General features: G+C 44.8%; 2 protein-coding genes across 3 annotated transcripts in view; one reads left to right on the plus strand and one right to left on the minus strand.

Annotated features, from left to right (window-relative positions):
* Positions 1 to 12290, plus strand: TM2D2 (TM2 domain containing 2). The gene is made up of 5 exons (XM_061592365.1): positions 1 to 267; positions 8987 to 9074; positions 9347 to 9462; positions 10198 to 10681; positions 11982 to 12290. Exons 1-4 carry the CDS (start codon positions 38 to 40, stop codon positions 10409 to 10411), a joined length of 648 nt encoding a protein of 215 aa, XP_061448349.1. The 5' UTR covers positions 1 to 37; the 3' UTR covers positions 10412 to 10681; positions 11982 to 12290.
* The window catches only part of HTRA4 (HtrA serine peptidase 4), a 21666-nt gene continuing 7672 nt past the window's right edge, over positions 12170 to 26163 (minus strand). The window contains exons 5-9 of one of the 2 annotated variants that reach the window (XM_061592363.1): positions 23013 to 23045; positions 16333 to 16447; positions 15470 to 15527; positions 14810 to 14905; positions 12170 to 12549 (exon numbers count right to left, since the gene is read on the minus strand). In XM_061592363.1, coding sequence (XP_061448347.1) covers positions 12384 to 12549; positions 14810 to 14905; positions 15470 to 15527; positions 16333 to 16447; positions 23013 to 23045 — 468 coding nt within the window. In that variant the 3' untranslated portion in view covers positions 12170 to 12383. The remainder of the gene's footprint in view (positions 12550 to 14809; positions 14906 to 15469; positions 15528 to 16332; positions 16448 to 23012; positions 23046 to 26163) is intronic. The other variant, XM_061592364.1, reaches the window with a different exon arrangement.

Genomic DNA, 26163 nt, shown 5'->3' on the forward strand with positions numbered 1-26163 from the left:
CCGGAAGCGCCTATCGGAACCCGAGCGGGCGGCCGCCATGGCGGGCAGAGGGCAGGTGTGCTACGCGCTGTTATGCGGGCAGGCGGCGCTGCTGCTGGGCAACCTGCTGTTGCTCCAAGGCGTGTCGCGGAGCCACCAACACAACGCCACCGACAGCCCCGCCGGAGTCACGCTAGGCCAAGACCAGCAGCAACAACTGGACCCAACCGCAACTGCCGCCTCCAGCGTCTGGGAAGCTCAAGGCCCTTACGTTCTCTGCGACTACCTGTGAGGGGCGGGGCTTTCGTATGGGCTGAGGAGAGCGACCAAAGGGGCGGGGCAGCAGGAAGGGGCGGGGTTGGGAGGAGGGAGGCCTACAGAGCCTGTTGGTTGCGGAGCGCGGAAGAGGAGTTCAAGGGAGGGGGCTATAGGGACAAGCAAGTTCGGGTGAGGTGAGGTGGAGGCGGGGACTTGGGACCTGGGTTGAAACCAGAGTTTATACGCTTTTTTGCCCCCTATAGCGCTAACAGCCAGCCCACTGCCTACCCCTGAACTAGTCAAGTAATTTGCCTCATAGTATACTATACATTTGTGTGTGTGTGTGACAGTACTTCATACTACCTTTTTTTCTTCTTTTTTGGTCCTACCAGCCATTTTGTGCTGGCGCCCACACTACTTTTTTATGAAAATGTGAGTGCTGGTACCTCATTTTTTTACCAAAAGAGCGCTGACTATTAGTTATGAAAATGTGAAACGAACCAATATTTATCTTCATTTGCTGTTTCTTTGTATCTTTATACATTTTTTTTTAAGAAATTGCCTAGTTCCAGATTAAATCCCATATGCTCAACTGCACAAAAGGCTTATTTCATACTGCTCATTTTTTTTTACACTACACAAAATGTGTAGTTGCATGTTAGAATAAACCCTGGTTCAAATCCTTATTCAGGGTTGTGTCCAATGCTAGTTCTCAGAGTAGACCCATGGAAGTGAATGGGTCCAGGGCTTTTTTGTGATGTTACTCACCAGTATGGAGTACTAGCACCTCTTTCTTGGCTGCCCATGACTACCATTGGGTGCTGGCACTACATTTTTTTTCCAAGATAAGAGTTACCAGCACCTCTCTTTTTTTAATCAAAACACAAAATGGGTTTATGTGACTGACCTATGTTCATTAATTTTAATGGATCTACTCTAAAGAGAACTTAAGATATAACACTCCACCATGAAGCTCTCAGGGTGTCCTTGCTGTCTCTCAGCCTATCTACCTCACAGCGTTGTTGTGAGGCCTGGGGAGGCATGGTCGGAGGCAGTATGCTTCCAAATACCACTTCCTGGAAATCGCAGGAGGGGAGAGGGCTCTTTGCACTCAGCCCCTGCTTGCAGGCTTCCTAGAGGCATTTCTAAGAACAGGATGCTGGACTAGATGGACCATTGGCTTGATCTAGCAGTGCTCTTCTGTTCTAGGGGAAGAATTGTATATGCCACCTTAAGCTCCTTGGAGGAAATATGGGATATAAATGTAATAATGGTGGTGCCTGTGATGCCCTTCCCTGGCTCTCCCTGTCAGGTTCCTACCTGCGCGTGGCTACTGCCTGTCACTAGGCACCACCAGGGACTCCACCAGTCCGGACTGTCCTTTTTTATTGTTTCTCTCCCCGCTCTAGCACAGATCTCAACAGATCCCCCTGCTAGGCAACCACCAGTCACATCCTAATACTAGTATTCCCAGAGACTCTGAATACTGGTATTGTTATTCTCTTCACCGCTGCCACCATTTGTTACAGTTTCCCTTCAGCCTTGGTCATTACCTTACCCTCCCTTCTGGTCTGTGAAACCCCAGCCAAGGATCAGGCCTTTGGTAAACCAAATTAAGTATTTATTAAAGATAACAAAGCTAACAAGATTAACAAGATTTCTTCTTAAGGCACATAAACATATGGTTTTACTCAATACTAATCCGAACTCCACCCCCCTCCTTCTCCACTCTCTCCTGGCAAACCACTCTCTCAAACCCACCAAACAACCCACTCTTTCTCTTCTCCCCCCCAGATTCCACTCCCACTCTTCCTTTTATACGTTCAGCCATTTTAAACACTCAGCCAATCATCTAGCATTCTACTGCCCATTCACTCCCCCTCCTCTTTCACTCCACTGACCATGTATCTTCTAAACAACCAACACTTACCATATATACATTAATATAGGAATATCACATTTCCCCCCCCTTAAACAACGGCAGAGTATTATTCCTGTTCCAGGATTTATACATCGCGTTAACAATATAAACAAGTCTCTATGGGGAAAATGTCTTTCTTTGTCCCTCCATCTGGTCACGTCACTGCAGTCCCGGCCACTTGCCTGGAAAGTCCATCGGCCAGTACATTGTCCTTGCCTTTTATGAACTGGAAGTCCACTTGATAGTCCTGTAGGGCCCAGGACCACCTCTGCAGCATAGTGTTATGGTTTTTCATAGTCTGCAACCATAACAAGGCCCGATGATCCGTAGTTACCGTGAATCTTCGTCCCCACACGTATGGGCGCAACTTGTTCAGTCCCCACACGACCGCTAGGCACTCCTTCTGGACCGACAAATAGTTTTTCTCCCTCGGCGTCAGCTTGCGACTCAGGTACGCCACTGGATGTCTGGTGCCTTCTCTCTCCTGTAGCAAGACGACTCCCAGCGCCAGGTCCGACGCATCTGTAGCCACGATGAATGGTTTCTCATAGTCTGGTGCTATTAATATGGGTCCTTGGCACAAGGCTTGCTTCAGTAGATCAAAAGCCTTCTGATATTCATCCGTCCATACCACACGCTCAGAACACTTCTTCTTTGTTTTCATGCAAGGGGGTTGCTATTTCCCCAAAATTTCTCACAAACTTCCTATAAAATCCAGCCACACCCAGAAATGCCCTTACTTGTTTTTTGGTTAAGTGGATCGGCCACGCTTGTATTGCCTCCACCTTGCACCCCCCACCTTATGTCCTAAATAGATTACTTCCTTTAGTCCAAACTGGCATTTCTTAGCTTTTATTGTGAGGCCTGCTTTTCTTAAGGCCTCCAATACTGTTGTCAGGTGTTGGACATGCTCAGGCACCGACTTGCTAAATATGGCCACGTCATCAATATAGGCCACTGCAAAATCTGACATGCCTCGCAACACAGTATTGATTAGCCTCTGAAATGAACTTGGTGAGTTCCTTAGTCCCATGGGTAAGGTCACAAACTCATATAACCCATCTGGTGTACTGAAGGCAGTTTTGGCTCTGGATTGCTCGTCTAGTTCCATTTGCCAAAATCCTTTACAGAGATCTAGTGTAGAGATAATGGTTGCTGCCCCCAATAACTCTAACATTGTGTCTACCCTAGGCATAGGATACGCATCTGGGACAGTAATTTTATTGATTAGCCAATAATCAATGCAAAACCTGGTCGTTCCATCTTTTTTCGGAACCAGGACAATACTTGAGGCCCAGGGACTGATGGATTCCCTGATCACTCCTAATTCCAGCATATCTTCCACCTTCTTTTTGATCTCATTCAAAACTTTCCCATTCACACGGTACGGCATAGATCTGATTGGGGCATGATCTCCAATATCAATGGAATGTATAACTATACTGGTTCGGCCAGGTTTGTTGCTAAAGAGATTCCTATAGGTTTTCAAAACTCTCAGAATCTCTTCTTTTACTTCCTCCTTCACCTCCTCTGACCATTCCACTTGATCTACCCCTCCTTTGTCTTTGCTTTCCTGTACCAAATCTGGAAGTTCAGGCCCACTTCCCTCAGGGAATAAGGTAACTTGCAACACCTGTACATCCCTGGTATGGTAAGGCTTCAACATATTTACATGAACCACTTTGCTTTTGTTTAATTGGTCTGTGGTGATTACATACGTCACTGTGTCAAGCCTTTCTCTGATGGTATATGGTCCTTCCCAGTTAGCCTGTAATTTGTCATGTTTCCTGGGTATGAACGCCATAACCATATCTCCCACATCATACACACGTTCCCTGGCTGTTCTGTCATACCAGTAACGTTGCTTCTCCTGTGCTTGACTCAAATTCTTTTCCACCACCTCCATCATTGATGTTAATTTATTGCGGAATTCCAATACAAAATCTACTACAGATGTTTTGTACTCTCCCAGGGTTCCTTCCCATGAATTTTTTAATAGTTCCAAAGGTCCCCTCACTTTTCTAGTGAACATGAGTTCAAAGGGTGAGAAGCCTGTTGACTCCTGAGGGACTTCTCTGTATGCAAATAAGAAGCATCCCAACCGTTCATCCCAGTCTTGTGGGTGATCTTGAACATAGCTTCTGATCATGCCCTTCAAAACGCCATTGAATCTCTCTGTTAACCCATTAGTGGCGGGATGGTAAGTAGTGGTCTTTAGATGTTTTAGACCACAACATTTCCACATACATTGCATCACTTCTCCCATGAATACACTGCCTTGATCCGTCAGCACTTCATGAGGTAAACCCAGCCTCATAAAGATTTTTAATAAAGCCTCTGCCACTACAGGGGCTTCTACAGATCTTAGTGCTTCTGCGTCTGGGTACCTGGTGGCAAAATCCACCACCACCAATAGATACTTCTTGCCATGCCTTGTGGGTTTGGAAAAAGGGCCCACCAAATCTATTCCCACTCTATAAAAGGGTTGTCCAATTATAGGAAGGGGCTTTAAGGGTGCCTTAGTCTTTACTCCACTTTTTCCCACCTTTTGGCATATTCCACAAGATAGACAATGTTGTTTTACATCTTTGGAGATGTTTGGCCAATAATAGTGTGCAGCCAATCTCCTCTTGGTCTTTTTTATTCCCAGATGTCCTGCACATGGGACATCATGGGCTACCTCTAGCAATCTGGTTCTGTATTTGCTAGGTACTATCAATTGCTTCACTGGTTCACATTCATCCTTTCTCTCAGCGGGCATCCACAGTCTATATAAAATCCCATTCTCACACACAACTTGATTCCTCAGTTTGTCAGTGAAAGGAATCTGTTGGGTCAGAGCTTGTTCCTTTGTCTGCTTCAAACTTATATCTTTATGCAGCTCTTCCCTGAATTGCTCTGCTTCTTTCTTATCAGAGACCACTTGATACAGTTTGTCTCCTTCAGCAGGCCTGCTAGTGGTTGCTATGGTGACCTGAGGCTGGTTAACAGATTCCACCCTGTTTGTTTCAGCCCCCCTTAATATGGCTTCTTTTTCTCTGCCAATTTGCTGTCTGGTCACTACATAGATCTTTCCTTGGGCTCCCATTACATCTCTTCCCAGTATTACTGGTTCTTGTTGCTGGGCATTAATGCCTACTTTATATCGGCCCTCTCGGCCTCTCCAAGTCATTTCCACCAGGGCCACAGGCATACTTTCTGGTTGACCCCTCACTCCTTGGATAGTCGCAGTTTCCTGAGGTAATATTACCTCAGATTTTATTAAATCTGGCCTCAGTAATGTCTGAGCGGCACCAGTATCAAGCAATGCCCAATAATTTGCCCCTTGTACACTCACTTCCTCTCTCAGACTTGAATCAAGGTCTGTTACTTCTGTCCAGTTTATCTGGCAGAACTGAACCTTTTTTGCTGTTTCTAAAGCCTTGGGCTCTGTTTTCACTGCCCTTGTCTGAGCAGGATTACTAATGGGGTTGGCAACCTCACATTGAAAACGTAGGTGCCCCAGTCTACCACATTTGTAGCATAATTTCTCCTCACTTTTAGGGTACACAGATCCACTCTGGGGTGTCCTGTGCCCTTCAGATTTTACTGGAGGACTCACTCTCTGTGGTACCACATCCCTTCTGCCAGCGTTATATGGTCTGGGTTTAAAATCTCTTGATGTTTTCCCCACCCAGCCAGTTCTGTTGGAGGCGAAGTGATCCGCCATCTCTGCAGCCTCCTGCACCGATGTAGGGGAACGGTCTTTGACCAGGAGCCTTATTTCTGGTGGTAACTGATGGTATAATTGATCCAATATCATGAGGTTTTTCACCTCCTCCACAGACTGAGCTTTTGCACTTGTCAGCCATTTCCCAAATATGTCCATCAGTTTTGCCCCCAGCTCCACGAAAGACCTCCCTGTCTGTATCTGGCAGTTTCTGAAAAGCTTTCTAAAATAATCAGGCCCCAGTCTGAATCTTTTAAACACTGCTTCTTTGAATTCAGCATAGGTGACGGGCCTGTCTGAGGGGAAATATTGGTATACCTCAGCCAATTCCCCTTTAATCAGGTTTGATAAATACTGCATGTATTTATCTTCAGGTAGCCCCCACAACTGAGCTGCTTTTTCAAAGGTGCTGAGGTAAATTTGAGGATCTTGACCAGGCTCATAGACAGCAAAGTCCTTTGGAGTAATTTTTATTTTTGCTCCATCTCTGTCCTTTCTTGTTTCATCAGAATGAAACTTCTCTCTTTCAAATTTTAACTTTTCTGCCTGTAATTCCGCATCCACTCTCATTCTCTCAGTTTCCATCCACAATCTCTCAGTTTCCAACTCTCGCTGTTTATCTTTTTCCCCAGCCTCAAAGACCCGCTGTTTTTCTTTCTCATCAGCCTCCCTCCTCAATCTCTCAGTTTCCAACTCATGCTCCCATCTTAACTTCTCTCTCAAGTACTCTATATAAGCGGGATTGCTTAAGTAGCCTTCTGGGGTCTCTTCTCTGACAGGTTGTTTTTGCTGGCAGTTGCAAATCCTATAAGTGCTACCCTCAATTCATCTACCCCTTTACCCTCGTGAGGTAAATTGAATGTTATGCACTTCTCCACCAGCTCCTCTCTTTTCATTTTTATATATTCAGCCATGGTCACTCACTCTTTGCCACACACTCTTTGCCAGTCACTCTCACAAGTAATCTTGTTTTGTTAATTCTGTTTGCCACATCACTGGTAGGGATTCTCTAGTATTCGTATCTCACTGCTACAGCCAACACTTGTGACGTAGTCTCCTTTGTCACCACGTGTCTTTGGGACTGTCAGGTCCAGGATGAGACTGAGGAACCAGACCAGTGGGTGAAAGCAATTCAGTTTTTATTAGAGTGACATCCACACAAACGCTGCGCCTTCTCATAAAGCGCCACTGACTTACAGATCCTGCGACATGGAAAGATAGTTGACAGAGCGAAGTGCACTTTCCCGCCCAACTCTTAAGTAGGACCCAAACGGGCGCGAAGCCTTTCACTCCGCCTCAATCCACCCTCAGGGGCCACCTGTCTCCCCCTCCCCCTTTCTTGTCTCTTCACTTGTCGTCGAGTACGCGGTGAGGGGGGAAGCGCCGGCCCCTCCCCTTCTGAAGATTCCGACTCCAGTATGGGCGTAAGGGGAGGTCCGGGCGGAGGGGGAGGCGTGTGAACTTTCAAGGTTGGCTCCGAGACTCTGGCGCTCCCAGGATCTCCGTTGCTGGGCAACCCTATCTCTGGACATTCCTCTCCTTCTCCTTCGCTCAAGTCTGACAGGGGGCTCCCCTCCCCCTTGTCTTCTGACTCTAAATCCCCGGGACCCCAATTCCGCGTCCCGACAGGGACTCTCTTTGGTTCGTATCCGGATTCTCTGTTGTTCGTATCCCACCGCTACTGCCACCACCTGTGACGCCCTTCCCTGGCTCTCCCTGTCAGGTTCCTACCTGCGCGTGGCTACTGCCTCTCACTAGGCACCACCAGGGACTCCACCAGTCCGGACTGTCCTTTTTTATTGTTTCTCTCCCCGCTCTAGCACAGATCTCAACAGATCCCCCTGCTAGGCAACCACCAGTCACGTCCTAATACTAGTATTCCCAGAGACTCTGAATACTGGTATTGTTATTCTCTTCACCGCTGCCACCATTTGTTACAGTTTCCCTTCAGCCTTGGTCATTACCTTACCCTCCCTTCTGGTCTGTGAAACCCCAGCCAAGGATCAGGCCTTTGGTAAACCAAATTAAGTATTTATTAAAGATAACAAAGCTAACAAGATTAACAAGATTTCTTCTTAAGGCACGTAAGCATATGGTTTTACTCAATACTAATCCGAACTCCACCCCCCTCCTTCTCCACTCTCTCCTGGCAAACCACTCTCTCAAACCCACCAAACAACCCACTCTTTCTCTTCTCCCCCCCAGATTCCACTCTCACTCTTCCTTTTATACGTTCAGCCATTTTAAACACTCAGCCAATCATCTAGCATTCTACTGCCCATTCACTCCCCCTCCTCTTTCACTCCACTTACCATGTATCTTCTAAACAACCAACACTTACCATATATACATTAATATAGGAACATCACAGTGCCCTCTGACTGGTTTGACTGGCAGCTTTAGTTTGTGGTAGGTATGCCTCTGCTGCTGGCCAGCTGCCATATTAATTTCCTACAACACCCTAAAGCAGCCTTTCCCAACTACTGGGCCACCAGATGTTGTTGGACCACAATTCCTATCTTTCCTGACCATTGGCAAAGCTGGCTGAGGCTGATGGGAGTTGTGGTCCAACAACATCTGGTGGCCCACTAGTTAGGAAAGGCTGCCCTAAAGCAATGCTGCTGGTGTTACTATTGAAGCTGCTGCTAAAACACCTGAACATGGTTCTTGTGTGAAAAACTAAAGGGTTAAGGCTGGAGCGTAAAGGAAAGGCTTTTGAGGAAGGATTTTAAAGGGGGTGGGCTGTGGGTGCATATAGAAAAGAGTGGTAGGCTGAAGGATTGCAAAAATCAAGGCTGATTGAGAAGAGAGAGAGAGAGGGAGGAGGAGTGTTACTCTTGATGGCAAGTGTCTAAAGTCAAAGATGAAAGGTGAGATGGAGATAGCAAACTACTGTAGGTAGAAAGGCATGCAGTGGAGACTGGAAGAAGACTGGAGCAAGGAATAGGGTTAAATTGATGCTTGTCTGCCCAATTTGGAGATTTTGGGGAACATTCATGAATTATTGCTGTGCTCTGACTCTCTATTTTGTTGAACACATCAACTCTTCTGAAACTTAGCTCTGGAAAAATGCTCCATATCCTTCTCAAAACTGAATTCTCCTTATGGTTTATTTGTAGACCCGAGGAGTTCATAGAGTGTGACGCTCCTGTGGATCATGGTGGAAATTCAAGTGCACGAGATGAAATGGGCTATGGATGTCTCAAGGTGGGTCCAAAAGGAATTGTTCTGATGCTTTAATATTAGCTAAATGTCTGGTAAACATGGAGTGAGGGTGGAGGTAAAGAGAGCTTGAGTTCCTACCTCCTATTTATTAAATTTATATCCTACTCAAAGGAGCCCAGGGCATCAAACATCTCCCTTCTTGTTACCAGACACATTCATTCACAGTAGAGAATGTATACTTAAATCAACAGCATCGACGGATTTAAGCCAATAAATTATCAATGCTGTCTGCTGTCTTTTTGTCCCTGTAATAGTTCGGTGGCCAAGCATATAGCGATGTAAGCCACACTCAGGTCCAATGTAAGGCACTGGATGGCATCGAATGTGCAGGTCTGCGAACCTTTCGGCGTGGGAATAAGCCATGCATTAAGTGAGTGTCCTTTCTTTCTTGAGATTTTTTCTTTTTTGGCAATTTGAGATGACCAACCCCAAAACTCATTTGCAACACTTCAGTATGTGATAGATGGGGTGTGGGAGACAAATCTGACCCTCTCTCCAGCCCTACTGTGCCTTTCTGACTTCAACTGAAGGAGCTATTTTTGCACACAAGCTATGAGTAAATGAAGGCCCTTCCACTGTTCAGGCAAGTTGAAAGTAGGCACTTTTTGTAGTGTATACATTTTAAAATATAGAGGATTCTATGCATCTTTCTTTATGTCAGTGGTTCCTAAAGTTTTTTGCCCCATGGACAGCTTGAAAATTGCTGGTGGTCTTAGCAGACCACTTAATGATCTTTCTGCCTGCTGTAGCAATTATTGTGCACTGTGCTAGATATATGATTTTTAATCGTGCTTTTATTGCTTATTTTATTTCTTATATTGTATGTTGTTGTATTACAATTTGCATTCCAGAGAATTCAAATTGTAATACAAGAGAATACAGTCTAAGAAATAAAAGTGATAAAAACATTACAATCAATATGAATACTTACTGTGGACAAGTCACCTGAATGAAGCTTATGGACCACTGGTGGTCCACAGACCAGTTTGGGGACTTTTGCTTTATGCCTATTAAGGGGAATTGTGGTACAATGAAGACAAGGATTGGACTTGAAATAATACCGCCTCCCTGCATCAAAGCTTTTTCCAACTTTGTTTTATCTTAGGTACACTGGACACTACTTCATCACCACTCTTCTCTACTCATTTTTCTTGGGTTGCTTTGGAGTGGATCGTTTCTGCCTGGGGCACACGGGCACAGCTGTGGGGAAACTGCTCACTCTTGGAGGACTTGGGATCTGGTGGTTTGTGGACTTGATTCTCCTTATCACTGGAGGACTGATGCCCAGTGATGGAAGCAACTGGTGCACCATTTACTGAAAGGCTACAAATCTGACTGGACCTAAACCAAAGAAGCTCAGCTGGAGACCTGATACTTAAATCTTGTCTTGTAGCAAGCATAGAGACATTTTGCACTGGAAGTAGGTCCTCCAAGAATGGAATTAAGAGAAAAATGCTAACCATAATTCTGCTGTACATACCTCATTGTCTTGTTTAAATTGAAGCTGTGCTTTTCTTGCCCATAAAGAACTGGGAAGACTTCTACCCTGTAGAATAAACACGCTCAATGGATTTACCACTGTCAAAAAGGTATTGTATTTCTTTCTATCCTTATGTGTTTGTGTACTCTTTAGGAGGTGCCAGGGTAGTAACTGTGGTCTACCCCACTCCACTTAATCCTAATTCTCAGTGCTGTACTCTTTAGAAGAGATTTTCTAAATAAACCCGTGCAGCCACTATTAGCAGAAAATAATTAGTAAATTAGTGGAGTTGCAAAAGTCATTGTCTGGTTTTGATTGCTTTTTACATTTGAGCTTAGGGTAGCACCGTTTTCCAGTCAGAATGTTAGCCCAAAGTAGCCCCAGATAAGATAAAATGCCTTTTTTTTTTTTTTTGCTTTTGCATCTTTTATGAGTGCCAGACCCATTTTGTGTTCGAACTCAAGAACGTGCTTAGTGAAGTGACCCCCCCCCCAAAAAAAGGTGGCCACTTGCTGGCCCATTTTAAGAAAGCAGGGGATTGCCATATTTTCAGTGTGAGCTAGGTTTCAGCCCAATTAATCTTGCCAGCAGGTTAAAAATTAATCAGGAAGAGAGTTTCTTCAGGATGCCTTCGATTGACATCAGCACCTGATTAGCTTCTTCTAGTATCCATTGTGTATGTTCTATCACTGGAACATACACAAATGATTAGTCTATGTAGCAGGGTTTGCCTGTAGTTGGTGGGTGGGGCAAACTACTACAATGTCTGGGTATCTACATAATAATGGAATTAAAGTATTCCTATAGCAAGGCAAATTCACACACACTTCCTTGCCCTGATAGTTGGTCTCTGTTGGGGCCAGAAAGGAACTCTTGCATTTGTCCGATTGGCCTGGGTGGCAGACGATGGAAGAAGAGCCAGTTAGAGGGGCTACATCATTATGAATGCAGCTTTTTGTTCCTGGAGCTAAAATGAGTATGCAAAACAATTTCTGGTATGGGAGTGTGAAAGTGTTCCAATATTGTGTTATAACTAACTAAGGTGAGCTGGTACAGGGCAAGAATAAACTATGGAAAGCTTAAACTGTGCAACTACTTTAATCTTATTTTAAGATAGTTAAAGTTATGCTTTAGAGTAATATTTGGAAGTGGCATGAGGATAGGTATTCTTAAAAACTTGCTTGTTGCCAGACGGTTGAGTAGTAGCCGTTAAAGAGTAGGTCTTTTCCATGGTTACGTAACACCTTGGGGGATGCTTAACCACCATATTTTGCCTTTGTTCAGTGGTATTGGGAAGGAATATCCATCAAATCAGGCAGTCTAGAGATTCCAGTGGTTTTCATAGCATCTGCCACCCCTGCACTATCTATCTAGAAATGTCTGTATCAACCTTATTTCTTGTCTTGCAGGTGACCTCCAACATTTGGAACACCTTCACCATCTGGAGTTCTGCAGCTGGCCCACTAGAAAACTGGAGGAGTCAAGTTAAATCAACTATCACACAGAGTTTGTGTAATAGATGTTCCTACCTTGCTGTAGGGCACTGGAGAAGGTGACCTTCAACCTAAAAGATCTATGATGGATGGTATTGTGTCCTGTTCCCCCACACACACAGTTTTGTCTCTTGATTTTTAAAAAAAAAAAAAAAACCCTAGCTTGTCCACTTTTGATTGGGATTGTTTGGTTTGTTCATACAAAGAGACTAAGAGCTTGTTGGATATTGTTTGTACAGTTATTTCTTAAGGCCTAAACCATTTGTTAGACGTAATTTAGAACTGCAACACACTTTTTCTATAGAAAGGCACACTTTTTTAATCAACTTCATCTGGTGTTACTGTCAAGATGAAGTCTTCATTACTCCGCCGTACTACAATGGCTAGGGTGCGGATGTTTTGGACAGCATCCTTTACATCATGGATTGAAGTGACTGTTTTTCCATTAATTGCTATAATGACATCACCATCTTGCAGGCCAGCACTGCAACAAAAGCCAGAGATTAAAAAAAACCTATGGGAACAGGAACTTGACAGTGGTAGTTATTGCTAGTGAAACCTTTTTCGCATGCACTCTTTCAAGTTGGCCCCCTTCTCATACAGCAAATTAGAAAAGAAGCATAGATCACTTGAAAGGACTGTTGCAGGGACTCTGTCTTAGGAGAGACCTCACTGCCTTCCATGTCTAGAGAGTAAGCTTTCAAAGAGCACTGGTTGCCAACAGGGCTACTTTGGGGCTAAGGTGTGAGGAACCTTTGGCTCCAGATGTTGCTGAACTACGTCTCCTATCAGCCCCAGCAAGCACAGCCAACAGCTAGGCATGATGACAGTTGTTGTTCAGCAATATCTGGAGAACCCAAGGTTCCCCACACCTGCCCCCAAGGGTGTATCACTGTCTTATTTTGAGAGGCATGCATATGTTGTGGAAGTAGGTGCCAAACAGTTTCCCCCAGAATATTAGGTTTGGTTTTAATTTTGTTATTTGTTGTTGTAAAACCATCTTTAAGTTTTATCTAAACCTAGAAAGGCAGATGTGTTCAAAGAGATGTAGTACGAAGTAGTTGATGTACTTGTGATCTTCACACAGTGGTGAGTTCATGGGCATTTATCTACACAGTAGTTTTCTCCAACCAGGTGGCCTGCAGCTCTTTTTGACTTGAATTCCCCAGCCACCATGGCCAGTAGCTGATGGGAAGCTGTAGTCCAAAACAGCTGCAGGCCATCTGTTTGGAAGAAACTGCTAGATGTACATCCTTCTACAGCAGTGGTGGCTGGTGCTTCGTGGCAGTAGGACAGTAGAATCTGCTCTGGGATTTACTCCAAACTTTGAAGGAGCTGTCCAAGGTGCTTCAGCTTGGACAGCTCCTTGAAAGTTCAGATTAAAACCTGGAGCAGATTCCACTGCCCTACTGACATGGAGCCACCAGCCACAATTGTTTCACAGTGAACAAAATTTCTACAGCCATCTTAGTCTGCACTAGTTTCCTGCTCGTCTTGAGAAAAAGAGGATTAATGTTCACAGTAAGGTCCAAGAAATGCATCTCCATTGTCTTTCCCATTTTATTCTTCCTGCTCCTGATTTTAGTCATGGTCACACAAAGCAGTTCAGTAAATGCATCTCTATGCAAGTGTTCGTAAGTCAGTGTGTCTCTCTTGTCTTTAAAAAAAAATATCCCAAGGGAAGCAGGAAATTAGATACAGTACCAGCTTACTTGCTGGTTTCAGCAACATTTCCTCTGAAGATTTAAGGGATGGCATCTGGGTTTTTCCTCACATCATTCACCCTCCACATTCTGATCAGATAGGAAGCTAGAACAGGCTGGAGAAGGTTGATGCTGTTGGCCTATAATAGCTTTTACCTCTTGAAAAATGTTCTTGCACAAACAGCTCTTCTCAGTAAGCAAATACCATCCAAAAAATCGGCTGTAGAAAACCATAACTTGATTCACTGTAGCTGAGGCTTCAAACAGCCTCACCTAAATGACATACCAAGATGATCTGTTTCGGAGCCAGAATGCCCTCTTGAAAAATCAACTCTTCCCTTGTAGGTCTTGAGTAGGGCAGAAGGACCAGCTTACAAATGTTCATGCACAACTTTAGCTGCAGTCAGGCCAATATATTACAGCAGTAGTGGTAGAAACTTAGATTGTGACTGAGCAAGCCTGCTACCCACTCATCCTCATCTTGTACGTGGGTAAATAACTCCTACATTTGCAGAGAGTAAGAGAATAGGGGTTGTATTGAATGCCAGTCCTACTCTGAGTAGACCCATTGAAGTTAATGAGCATGGCATAATTTCAGCAGCCGTACTCTGAGTAGAACGTAATTGGCTAGAACCCACTATCCTGGAAAGCAAAAATGTTACTGCCGCCCTCATGAAGAGCAGGTGCTGACTCAGCAATGCATTCAGTGTTTAATGCAGCTGACATCCCATTATGCAAATACTAAAACACAGTGCAGTACAGTTGCACAGGTTCAAGAGTACTTAAATTAATACAGAAAGCATTGGGGGGTAGGGGTTGGTTTATAGCATGTCTGTGCCCGATATCCAGTTCTGTGCTGCAGAAATAAAAAAGTAATATTTCCTACAAGAACACGGGAGGCAGCACAGAATTATTGGAGCCAGGAGAGCATCTGTGCAAGAGAAGCCCTTCCAAATCCAAAACATGCCCGGAGGAGGCCAAGCCCTCTTACTTGCTTTACATCCCATTCCAAGAGCAGGGGTAAAAATGAATAGAGTTTACCTTTCGGCAGCTGTTCCTTGAATCACTTCATAGACATAGACACCGGAGCTCAGGTGTGGGAAATCCCTGTCCTTCCGCCTCAGCTCACGGATGAGACTGAGGAGAGAGAGAGAGATCAGGACAGTTAAACAAAGCAGGCAGTTTCCCCACTAAACACAGAAATCCCAAACCTGTAATTAAAACACTCTGGTTGTGCAACATCCACTGTAGGCAGGGCAAGAGGCCTTCACTGACCATCCACCATAGCAGCAGAATCAGGGTGAGTGGGCTTAACAAGCTGCAGCCACCCCAAAACCAGTGACAGTGAAGGTTGTCTGCAAGTAGCAACCCTACGCTGCCGCAGAACAGCCCTGCCAGCATTAAAATGGGCATTAAAAGCTGGGGACAGGAAATTGGTATGGGCGACATGGCACATCCCCTATCAGTTTTCACTGGACGAATTGGTCAAAGGGATGCCCTATCAAAGTTTAAAAGGAGGAGAATGGGACGCTGAGGACATATTACTGGCAATAGCAAGCAGACATTCAGGTAATGATGAGGTGAATGCAATCATGTAATGCTAACGTCTCAACACAGCCTTACAGTGAGAGGACATGCAAGATCCAGACAGGTGAAAGGAAGGCACGGATTTTGGGGGGGGGCAGGGCACAGCAAACTTACTTGAAAGTGAGAGGGAGCATTCGGAGCCCCAGATACTTTTTCTTTGATCTAATTCTCCCTAGAGACATGAGGGTTAGAAACATTCTCAGAAAGCCATGAAAAAAATGACAGACTGGGTCCAGCACTCCCCCATCTTTGTGTGTGTAAAAATGCCTACATGCAATGCCTTTTTTGGTAAAAAGTGAGGTGCTGGCACTCATATCTTGACAAATGTGCTGTGGGTACCAGCACAAAAGGATTGCCATGGGCAGCCAAACAAAAAGGAGATGCTGGTACTCTGTACTGGCGAGTACCATCACACACAAAAAGCCCCGCCTACATGAACAGATCCTGTTCACCTGCTCTGTACTCTAAAACCAACGGGGCCGACGGCTTGCATGAATTGGGCCTTCTTGCGCTGGAGGTTCTCTGAATGACTGTAAGATGCACAAGTCTACCATTTGATCATAGGAACACAGGAAGCTGCCTTATAGAGAGTTACATGATTGGGCTGTCTAGCTCAGTATTAGTGACACTGACTGGCCACAGCTCTCAAAAGGTTTCAGACGGGATTCGTTTCCAGTCCTACCTGGCGATGCCGAGGATTGAACCTGGGGTGCAAAGCAGTTGCTCTACCACTGAGCTGCGGCCCCTTCACTATGCCTCACTGTGTGTACAGCCTACAGAGCAGCAGCGGCTGGCAGCTCCATGCCAGTGCAGCAGTGGAATCTGCTCCAAGTTTTACCCATCTTTCAAGGGGTTGTCCACGGTGCTGAATGGATTCCACTGTCATGGAGCCACCACTGCCACAGGGTGGGTGAGTGCAAGAACTCTCCCACACAGAACCAGGAACAGGCTTCCGGTGATCGTCCCTGACTCACTACCTTTTGCCAGGCGATTGTGAGAATCTTCCAGGAACTTGCGGATCCGGTCAGAGGGAATGGCAAAGGAGATGCCAGCCGTGACCTTCAGGGTATTCATCCCAATGACTTCACCATCCTAGTGGAGAGAGAGAGAGAACTGGAGGATTTTTCATACCTTGATCATGTAGGAAGAAGCAAGGATATGAGCGGAGGTTGTGGGGGATGGGTGTTCAACCGAAATTAGGAGGCATGCAGCAACAAGGAATATGGCTTAACTGAGATGCAAGTCAGGAGAGCATTACCTATTATTGTTATGTGCCTCCAAGTCGACCATGACTTATGGCCCTATGAATCAGTGACCTCCAACAGCATCTGTCATGAACCACCCTGTTCAGATCTTGTGAGTTCAGGGATGTGGCTTCCTTTATGGAATCAATCCATCTCTTGTTTGGCCTTCCTCTTTTTCTACTCCCTTCTATTTTTCCCAGCATTATTGTCTTTTCTAATGAATCATGTCTTCTCATTATGTGTCCAAAGTAGGATAACCTCAGTTTCATCATTTTAGCTTCTAGTGACAGTTCTGGTTTAATTTGTTCTAACACCAATTATTTGTCTTTCTCGCAGTCCATGGTATGTGCACAGCTCTCCTCCAACACCACATTTCAAAGGAGTTGATTTTTCTCTGCATTACCTATATATGCAGAAAAACACACAACCAAGATGCCCAGAAGTCCTGAAATACTGAAATCCTATTTTTAAAGTTATACCAGCAAACTCTGAACACTACTTCTAAATGCACCCAATGCTTTCCTAGGCAGATTTTAAGATGGGTTTTTACTGAGTGTGTTTATCATGCAAAACAAGCCTGTCATACCTTCAATAATTTTTGCATGATCCCAAGTAATAAAAGTATTTTGCTCCTGTTAGATGTTTTTTTCTAATGGACCCGCTCAGCTCCTGCAGTTTACTGCATTTACTGTTCTCTTGCAGTTTTTTGGCAGGCTTTTCTCTAAATTGGGGGTTGGGAACCTCAGGGCCGGGGGCTGAATGTGGCCTCCAAGCCTCTCTTATCTGGCCCTTGGGCACTCTCCTCAGGCCACACCCCCACCTGGCTCTCTTAGCATCCTTCAGTGTTTTTGCCTGGTTGCAATGTGTCCCTACTTTAATATTGCCTCTTGCTTGGCTGGATGGCAGATCGAGCAGTGTGTGTAGAAACCAGCTTCCTGGACAAAGGTAAAAATTACACTCATTGCTCCACCCATGTTTGCCTCTGTCCATGCCCGCCACAGGCACATGGCCCCTACAAGGTGGCCTGGGAGAGAATGTGGCTCTTGGGATGAAAAAAGCTCCATCTAGATACACACATTCAGTGTATTAAAACATTTTGGGTGATTAATTTTTAAAAAGGGGGCAGTATCCTTTATTTGTGCTCAGAGTACACCCCTTGAAATCAATGGACATTTATTTATTTATTATTAAATTTATATCTTGCCCTTCCTTATAAAGGAGCCCGGGCTGGCAATGGTCTTAAGTCCATTGATTTCAAGGGGCCTACCCTATGACTAAAGGATGCCACCCAATGACACCAAGGTTTTACTAGACTTCACTGGTGAAACTTTCTTATCACTAAGATTTTATTTTCTTACATTTACATAGAAGAGTAGAGTTGGAAGGGGTCTCTAAGGCCAAGGCCAACCCCCTGCTCAATGCAGCAATCCAACTTAAAGAATCCCTGACAAGTGGCTATGCAGCTGCCTCTTGAATGCCTCCAATGTTGGAGAGCCCACCACCTCCCTAGGCAATCGGTTCCATTTTCATACTGCTCTAATCTGTGCAACAACGATATTCCCATCAATCTGTTTTCTGTGGAGGAGGAATCCCTTTTTAACGCTTTCGACACACTACCACTCCCGGAACAGCATGACATTATCCAAAGACTACACAGACTACCTTTCGAACAGAACTATCTATTCCCATTCAACCTTGCCTAATCACCGTGATCTGCAACAGGATACTAAGGCACTGGAAGTTCTACACCCTCCTCATTTGCTGCTAGAGAAACAGATCAGCGCCACTCAGGAAACTGCTGCTCCCCGCTGTACTAAGCCGGACTCCTCTTGTATAAAGACTGTGCCCTCATCAGAGCTAGCGCGGAGGTCTTGCGTCTTAAATACTCACTCTATTCCCTCATGGACAGACGTTAGATTTTTAGAGAAGGATGAATTGGGTTCTCCCCCCCAAAATACCAAAGGTGTCCCAACCCTTGCCCAGACCTAGATTTTCCAATGTCAGTAGACCTAATTATACCTGTGAGGCGATTATTCACATGCGGGAGAACGAACATCAGGGAAGTTGAAAATGTTCCACTGCCCCTTTGAACGCCCCCTTCCACTCAGTGTTTATCTACGAATATTGTCTCATGGAATGTCGCGGGTTGGGCTTCTAAATTTGCTGACTCTTCCTTCTATGATTTCTGCCAGCAATTTCAAATTCTCTGCATCCAGGAAACATGGATAATTTCATCTTCTTTCCCCTCACTGCCTGGTTATATTACTTTTACTCTACCAGCAGCAAATCCTGGGTGGAGAGGTAGGCCCCGAGCTGGCCTGGCGATGCTAATTAAGGTGGACTACAACCCCGCTATTCTCCAGCTGGAGTTGGTCCCCTCCAGCAATATACTAATCTTGCAAATTACTTGGCCCTCTGGCTGTAAATCTTTTTAATTAATGTTTACTGCCCCCCTGCTAACTCTAAATATGCATGTTTGTCATTTTGGTCGGACATAGATAGGGTTTTTGATCTTTTATATCAAGCTAATTCTGACCCTTTAATTATAATGGTTGGGGATATGAATGCTAGGATCAGCCCAAACAACTCCATAATTGGTGATAAACTTGGACTGACCCTAGAAGATCTGGCAGCCCTTCCAGACAGAGACTCACGAGATTCCGGCATGAATACTGCAGGTCACTCGCTCTTTGTGATTATCTTCAAATACCATTTAGTTATATGTAACGGCACACCTAATAATCCATCCTCGGACTATTACACGTATATTGGTCCGAATGGAAAAAGCGTTATAGATTATATGATACTCTCTCGCTCTTGCAATGACTACTGTGAATCATTCGCAGTCTTGGCTAGAACTGAGAGTGATCATATGCCCATCCGTGCCTGCTTCACGCTTCCAATGGACTATAATTCGATTCCTGCAGCGCCAATGGAGACATTCTCGCCACAGGGCGTTAGAGGGATTCGTTGGAATGGCACTATTCAAACGGCCACTAACTTATTGTTATCCTCCCCCAGACTACAGGTGCTGAGAGGTCAACTCCTGGCTGTGGACAATCCTTTGGATCACTATTGCTTAATAACATCAGAGATAAAACCGTTGATGAGTAAATGTTATGTCCTTAGGCCAAAAAAATCTGGCTGGTATGATAATCACTGTGCCAGAATAAAACGATCTCTCACAAGAGCAATAAGGAACCACAGGAGAGTTGACTCCCTAGCAAACTTTAACTCCTACATCTCTGCTTGAAGAGAATATAAAAATCTTCTACGAAGAAAAAAAGAATGGTATATCCAACGGCAATGGCTGGACCTCGGTCTGGCATCTCAAGAAAAGAACACAGATAGATTTTGGGCTCTAGTGTCTAAAGGGACTAGGGGGAATTACTTCCCCCTTGATAATCAAATTACCTCCTCTCAATGGTGCTCCTATTTTAATGCCCTCTACGACCGCCACCTTTGCTTGCCACAGGTTTATCCCTCTCTTGTTGGTGAATCTTTCACCCTCTCCCATTGTCCGGAGTGGGAACCCGTTACTCCCCAAGAAATTTCCACTCTGATTTCGTCCTTACCCGTAAAGAAAGCTCCAGGTGAGGACATGCTCCCTGTAGAGTTATTTAGAGCAAATCCCCACTGGTGGGCACCAATTCTCGCCAAAACGTTCACCTTCATAAACCATCGAGGTGAAGTTCCTCCTGGGTGGGGAGTCAGCATAATTGTACCAATCCACAAAAAGGGATCCAAGGCTGACCCAAAAAACTTTCAACCAATCAGCCTAGTGGCCAAACTGTATGCCAAGTATCTGCTGTGCAGGCTTGAAGATTGGGCTGCCGAAAATGCAATTATTGCGGAGGAACAGGCGGGTTTTACAAAAGGGAAGTCATCAATAGATCATTGCTTTATCCTATCCCATTTAATTCAAAAATACACTGGAAGGGGAAACAAGGAATTATTTGTCACCTTTGTGGATTTCACGTCCGCATTTGACCTTATCGATAGAGATCGATTATGGTTCAAACTCTACTTGACTAACATTGATAGAAGACTTCTTTGCTTACTACGTATACTACATACGAACACCTCACTTAGGGTTAGAGTTGGCGCTAGTGGCTGTCTATCGGAGTCAGTTTCAACAACTAAAGGGGTAAGGCAGGGCTGCCTTTTGGCACCCTTTCTTTTTAATTTCTATGTTAATGATATCGTGCAAGACTTGAGTGGCCCACAGTTCTTTCCTGTTTCCATCTTGGGCACTAAACTCTCAGTTTTACTTTATGCCGATGATTTGGCCTTGGTCGCCGTCACCTTGGTTGGAATGAGGAGGCTACTAAGAGCTCTGGGAGAATTTTGCAACAAAGAACATCTCTTAATTAACTATTCAAAAACCAATGTAGTGGTATTCGGAAAGAGAAGGAAATTCCATAGCTGGAAATTGAACAACCAGGTTATTGCCCAATGCCACCATGCTAGATACTTAGGTGTTAACTTCACGGCCAACCAATCTTGGAAATCTCACCTGCAGGCAGTGAAATTAAAAGCATCCCCCTCGGTACACTCTCTTCTTTGTTTTTTTAGGTCTAATGGGGGCAGTTTAGTTTCCCCTATGATTGAGGTTTTCCAGGGAAAAGTGATCCCTCAGCTCCTTTATGGAGCCCAAATTTGGAGGCATGACAACTTTGCCGTTCTTGAGATAATACAGAATTCCTTTTTGCGCTCCATCCTTACCCTCCCAAGAGGCACGCCTGCCCCGCTTTTAAGGATGGAAACTGGGCTCCAGTCAATAGAATCCCTTGTACATGCGGCCCTTGCCAGTTACTGGCTAAAACTCTCATCCTCGAATGATGCCCGCCTTATTAAGGAATGCTTTCTGGAGCAGTTAGAGCCCCTCTTCTAACACTTGGGCTATGCGCACTAAATTAATGCTGTCCTCATATAGGATAAACACAGAAATTTTGCCCTCCTGTGTCACCCCTCAAGTAAGATTTCTTTATAAGGACAGAATTCTGTTCTACTCAAGAAGGAAGGACGTGTTTGCTTCCACTCAGTCAGCCTTTTCCCGGTGGTATCCCTTAGTTGAAACATCTTTTGGGTTTGAACAATATTTCATCTATCTGACCTCCACTGCTTTAAGAAAGGCCTTTACGGCCTTACGCTTTCAAACTATGCCCTCTGCTTTTTTGTAGGGGAGATACGCGAAACGCCCTATTCATCAAAGACTCTGTACTTGTGAATTTCCTGAAGTGGAGGACATTGCACTACGATGTGCGCTGTATACCGAGCCTAGAAGGAAATTTATACTCCTGGAGATACAGACCACCTTTGGAGCAAACGTGTGCTCTTCTTGCTCCCTCCGATCCATGGGTAATACTTCAAGTGGCAAAATTTGCCTTGGCGGCGGGGAAATTGAGAGCTGGTCATTTAGCAACTGTGGGTATGCATCCGGAGCCCGCCCCTGACTAGTCTATTTTAACTATAAGCCCCTTGGCTTGTTTTTCTTTTAATGTATTTTAGGTATTGTGTGTGATCTCTTGTAATAGGTGTCTTTTACATTTTATATGGTTTTATTCGCCTTTTCCTATTTGATTGGTTGTACTATATTGTGATGGCCACTGGCTACAAACAATAAAATTTCCTCTTCCACTACTGCTCTAACAGGAAGTTTTTCCTGATGTTCAGCTGAAATCTGGCTTCCTATAACTTGAGGCCTTTATTCCATGTCCTGCACTCTTAAATGATCAAGGAGAGATCCTGGCCCTCCTTTGTGTGGCAACCTTTCAAATATGGCATGCATGTGGTTCCCAGTTGGTGTCCCAACCAGGCACTGACCAGAACCAGACCTACTTAGCTTCAGCCATGGTAGCCTTCAGACCATACCCTAGGACCAAGATGGGACATATGACTAGTGAAGAAAAGTCTGAGGAGTCTTTTTACAACCTGTGTATTCTTCCCATGAACAGAGTTCATCAGAGTGCCACGCCCTTACTGGGTTATAGCCAACTAAGCTCTACTCAGAGTAGACCCATTGAAATTAATAAGCCTCAATTAGTCATGTCCATTAACTTCAATGGTCTGCTCTGAGTAAGACTAGCATTGGATACAACCCATTTGAGGTCAGGGGATGGCTGTAACTTGAAGAATCTTCCAGACTGCAAAGAAAGATGGGACATTTCTTTAACAGGGGCAATCCTATACCTCTTAGAATTTAGTCCCACTCAGTTCAGTAGGGCTTACTTCCAGGCAAATGGGTAGAGAACTGCAGCCTTACTCAATCATGTGAATTAATGAAATATGTTGATAAAGCAACATATAGATAGCTGCTGGTGAAGGCACGACTAAAGAGGAAAAACACACTTAAGTTTAGACAAAGCCGAGGGATAAGAATGAATAATAATGAAATAATGTAGATTATTTACCAAGTTGACCAGTGGCCCTCCAGAATTTCCATACTGCAAAAGAGAAGACAGTCGGAGAGCAGGTTAATTAGCCTGTTTCACATCCATTTCCTCTGGCAGAATTCACTGGAGAGTGACCAGTTGCCAAAGCCTTTTCAAAGAGTTTATAGCCCATTTTGCCTACAGTCTTCAGAAATTTCTGACATTCGTAGCATTTTAAGATAGTTCACAACATAAAAGAAGCCCAACTCCTGGTCAGGTTGCCTTCACTTTCTGATCCTTGTAGTCATCGCTTCCATTCTAGTGCCCTCATGTACTTTAATGCACTTATGTGGCTCTTGCAGACACACCATGACAACTGAAGCGGCAGGTTAAAGCCCCATCTGTGCTATGCATTTAAAGCAGAATCCTACCACTTTAAATAGCCATGGCTTTCCCCAAAAGCATCCTGGGAACTGTAGTTTGTTTAAGGGTGCTGAGAGTGGTTAGGAGACCCCTATTCCCTGTTGGCAAAGAAAGAGTGCCTGAATGTATTTTTCCACAGCAGAGTTACAAGGCCAAGAAGCACAGAGTCCGTGCAGATCTCAAGGACACGTTGCCAGGACAACCAGCTGTCTTATCAGTATATAGCTGGAAACTCAAACTGGCAGGGTGTGGGGGTCGAGGAGTTTGTACAGAGAGAGAGCTTGTGATATATTCTATTGTCAGTAAAGTGACTCTTAAAACTTATTACTTGTCTGGCTCATTGCTTCAACTGGCATCTAGCCTGTCACTATACTGTTCTGCATCCTGGGCATCTGCTTGCGCCAGATACAACATCCAACAAGTGGTAGCAGAGAATGGTTACCTGGTGCTGATGGTTACCTGGTGCTGAGGATTACCTGGAGCGGAGGATTGCAGAAAAGCGGCAGAGAAAAGCCAGAACTGCAGACCAGCGAGTAAAACAGCAGAGAGACGGAGAAACCGAAAGCTGAGCTGAAAGCTGTGAGAGAGCCGTGGGAATAACTGACTGAAGGACAGAGGTGAGAAGCTCTAATTACAAAGGCGGTGAACTGTGAAAAGTGAAAGTATGTCTATTACGTTATCGGCCGGGATTCCCTTGGAAAGGCTGACAGGGAAAAATTATGGCACTTGGAAACAGAGAATGCAGGCTTTTCTAGTGAAAGAAGACCTGTGGAAAGCTATCGCAGAAGACCCACCCGCCGGGGTGCCTATTCCAGCAGATTGGAGAAGGCTGGATGAGAGGGCAAAGGCGTTAATTGTTCTTGCTATTGATGATTCTCAATTACTGCACGTGCGTGACGCAACAACAGCTAAGGAAACCTGGGAAACTTTAAGAAATATTCATGTGAAAAAGACTGCCAGTTCTAAAATATATCTTGCCAGAAGATTGTATCAGATGCACTTATCTGGAGATACAACCATGTCAGAGCATTTGTTGGAAATAAACAGACTGTTTACTGAGTTGTCAGAACGTGAAATTGAACATTCTCAAACGCAAAAAGTGTATATCACATTAGCTTCACTAGATTCAAGTTATGATAGTCTGGTGAGCTCTTTGGAAGCAATGGACGATGCAAATCTCAATATGGATTATATAGAAGGCAAACTTTTACAAGAATTTCAAAGAAGGCAGGAAATGGCAAAGCAGGAAAAGACTGAGTCTAAACACAACGTGGAAAAACAGAACAAAGCTGCAATGGAGTAACTGTATTACAAATGATGCTGATGTAAACTGAAGAAAAGAAATGTATCATGTGGAGAAATGTAATTTAAGTGACTGCAAGAAATGTAACTGTAATTGTGATAACAAAAGTTGGAAGAAACATGAAAGATGTAATGTAAATGATAAAGGTTTATGCTATGGAAAAATAGGTGGGGGGTGTTGGCAAAGAAAGAGTGCCTGAATGTATTTTTCCACAGCAGAGTTACAAGGCCAAGAAGCACAGAGTCCGTGCAGATCTCAAGGACACGTTGCCAGGACAACCAGCTGTCTTATCAGTATATAGCTGGAAACTCAAACTGGCAGGGTGTGGGGGTCGAGGAGTTTGTACAGAGAGAGAGCTTGTGATATATTCTATTGTCAGTAAAGTGACTCTTAAAACTTATTACTTGTCTGGCTCATTGCTTCAACTGGCATCTAGCCTGTCACTATACTGTTCTGCATCCTGGGCATCTGCTTGCGCCAGATACAACATCCAACATTCCCCTCACAGAGTTAGAATTCCCATAGCGGATTGACAGTCAATCCCTCTTCCCAGGGAACTCTTAAGTTCCCCTATGTATGAACTGCAAGGAAGCAAAAATGCATATGAAAAATAGGGGCTTACCCCAGTATACAAGTGGGTGATTAAATAATCCAGGGGTGGAAAACTGGGTCAGGACGGATCCTGGGTTCCTCCATCCCTGGCAGGGTCCCATACACCTAGCACCTGAAGTTACTTTGATATCAGGTGACCCAGTTTTCCTTTGCAGCATGGCAAACCGTGCTACAAAGGAATATCCAAGCCCAACCAAGCAAGGCTTGAAGTTACCATCAATCAACTGATCAGCACCAACTTCAAGCCCTACTTTGGGCAGGAGTCAGCATTCCTCAGGGATCTCAGCAGCCTTGAAGTCTCCACTGTTTGGATAGCTCCACTTTCTGCAGGGCTTTCCAGGGGGAACTCTATAGCACAGCCAATCTCACAGAGTTTGCTGTCACCACCAATCAGCTGATCGGCGGTGACAACTAGCCTCCCTTGCCAATGAACAACTGGGAGTGCATTTAAAGATTCCCAGTTGTGTACCAGCAGCCACTTCTCTACCTGCCCCGCCGGTCATACATGGGCTTGGTTTTGGGGAAGTCTCAGTGTTGCCTTTCTAGAACTCAGCACAGAAGAGGGCAGGACAAATCTAGAACTAGTTGACCCTGCCTGTCACTGGCTCTGGCTCCACCTACTGTTGGGCTCCCGGCTTTCCACCCAATGGGTTACATCGGGATCCATGCTGGGCCACACTGAGAGCCAGTGTGGTGTACAGGTTAGAGCATTGGACTAGGACCTGCAAGACCAGGTTGAAATCCCCACTCAGCCATGAAGCTTGCTGGGTGACCTTGGACCAGTCACTGTCTCTCAGCCTAACCTACCTCACAGTGTTGTTTTAAGGATAAAATGGAGAGGGAGGAGAACCT

This window comes from Rhineura floridana, chromosome 12 (assembly GCF_030035675.1).
Source record: "Rhineura floridana isolate rRhiFlo1 chromosome 12, rRhiFlo1.hap2, whole genome shotgun sequence".
Classification (NCBI taxonomy): Eukaryota; Metazoa; Chordata; class Lepidosauria; order Squamata; family Rhineuridae; genus Rhineura; species Rhineura floridana.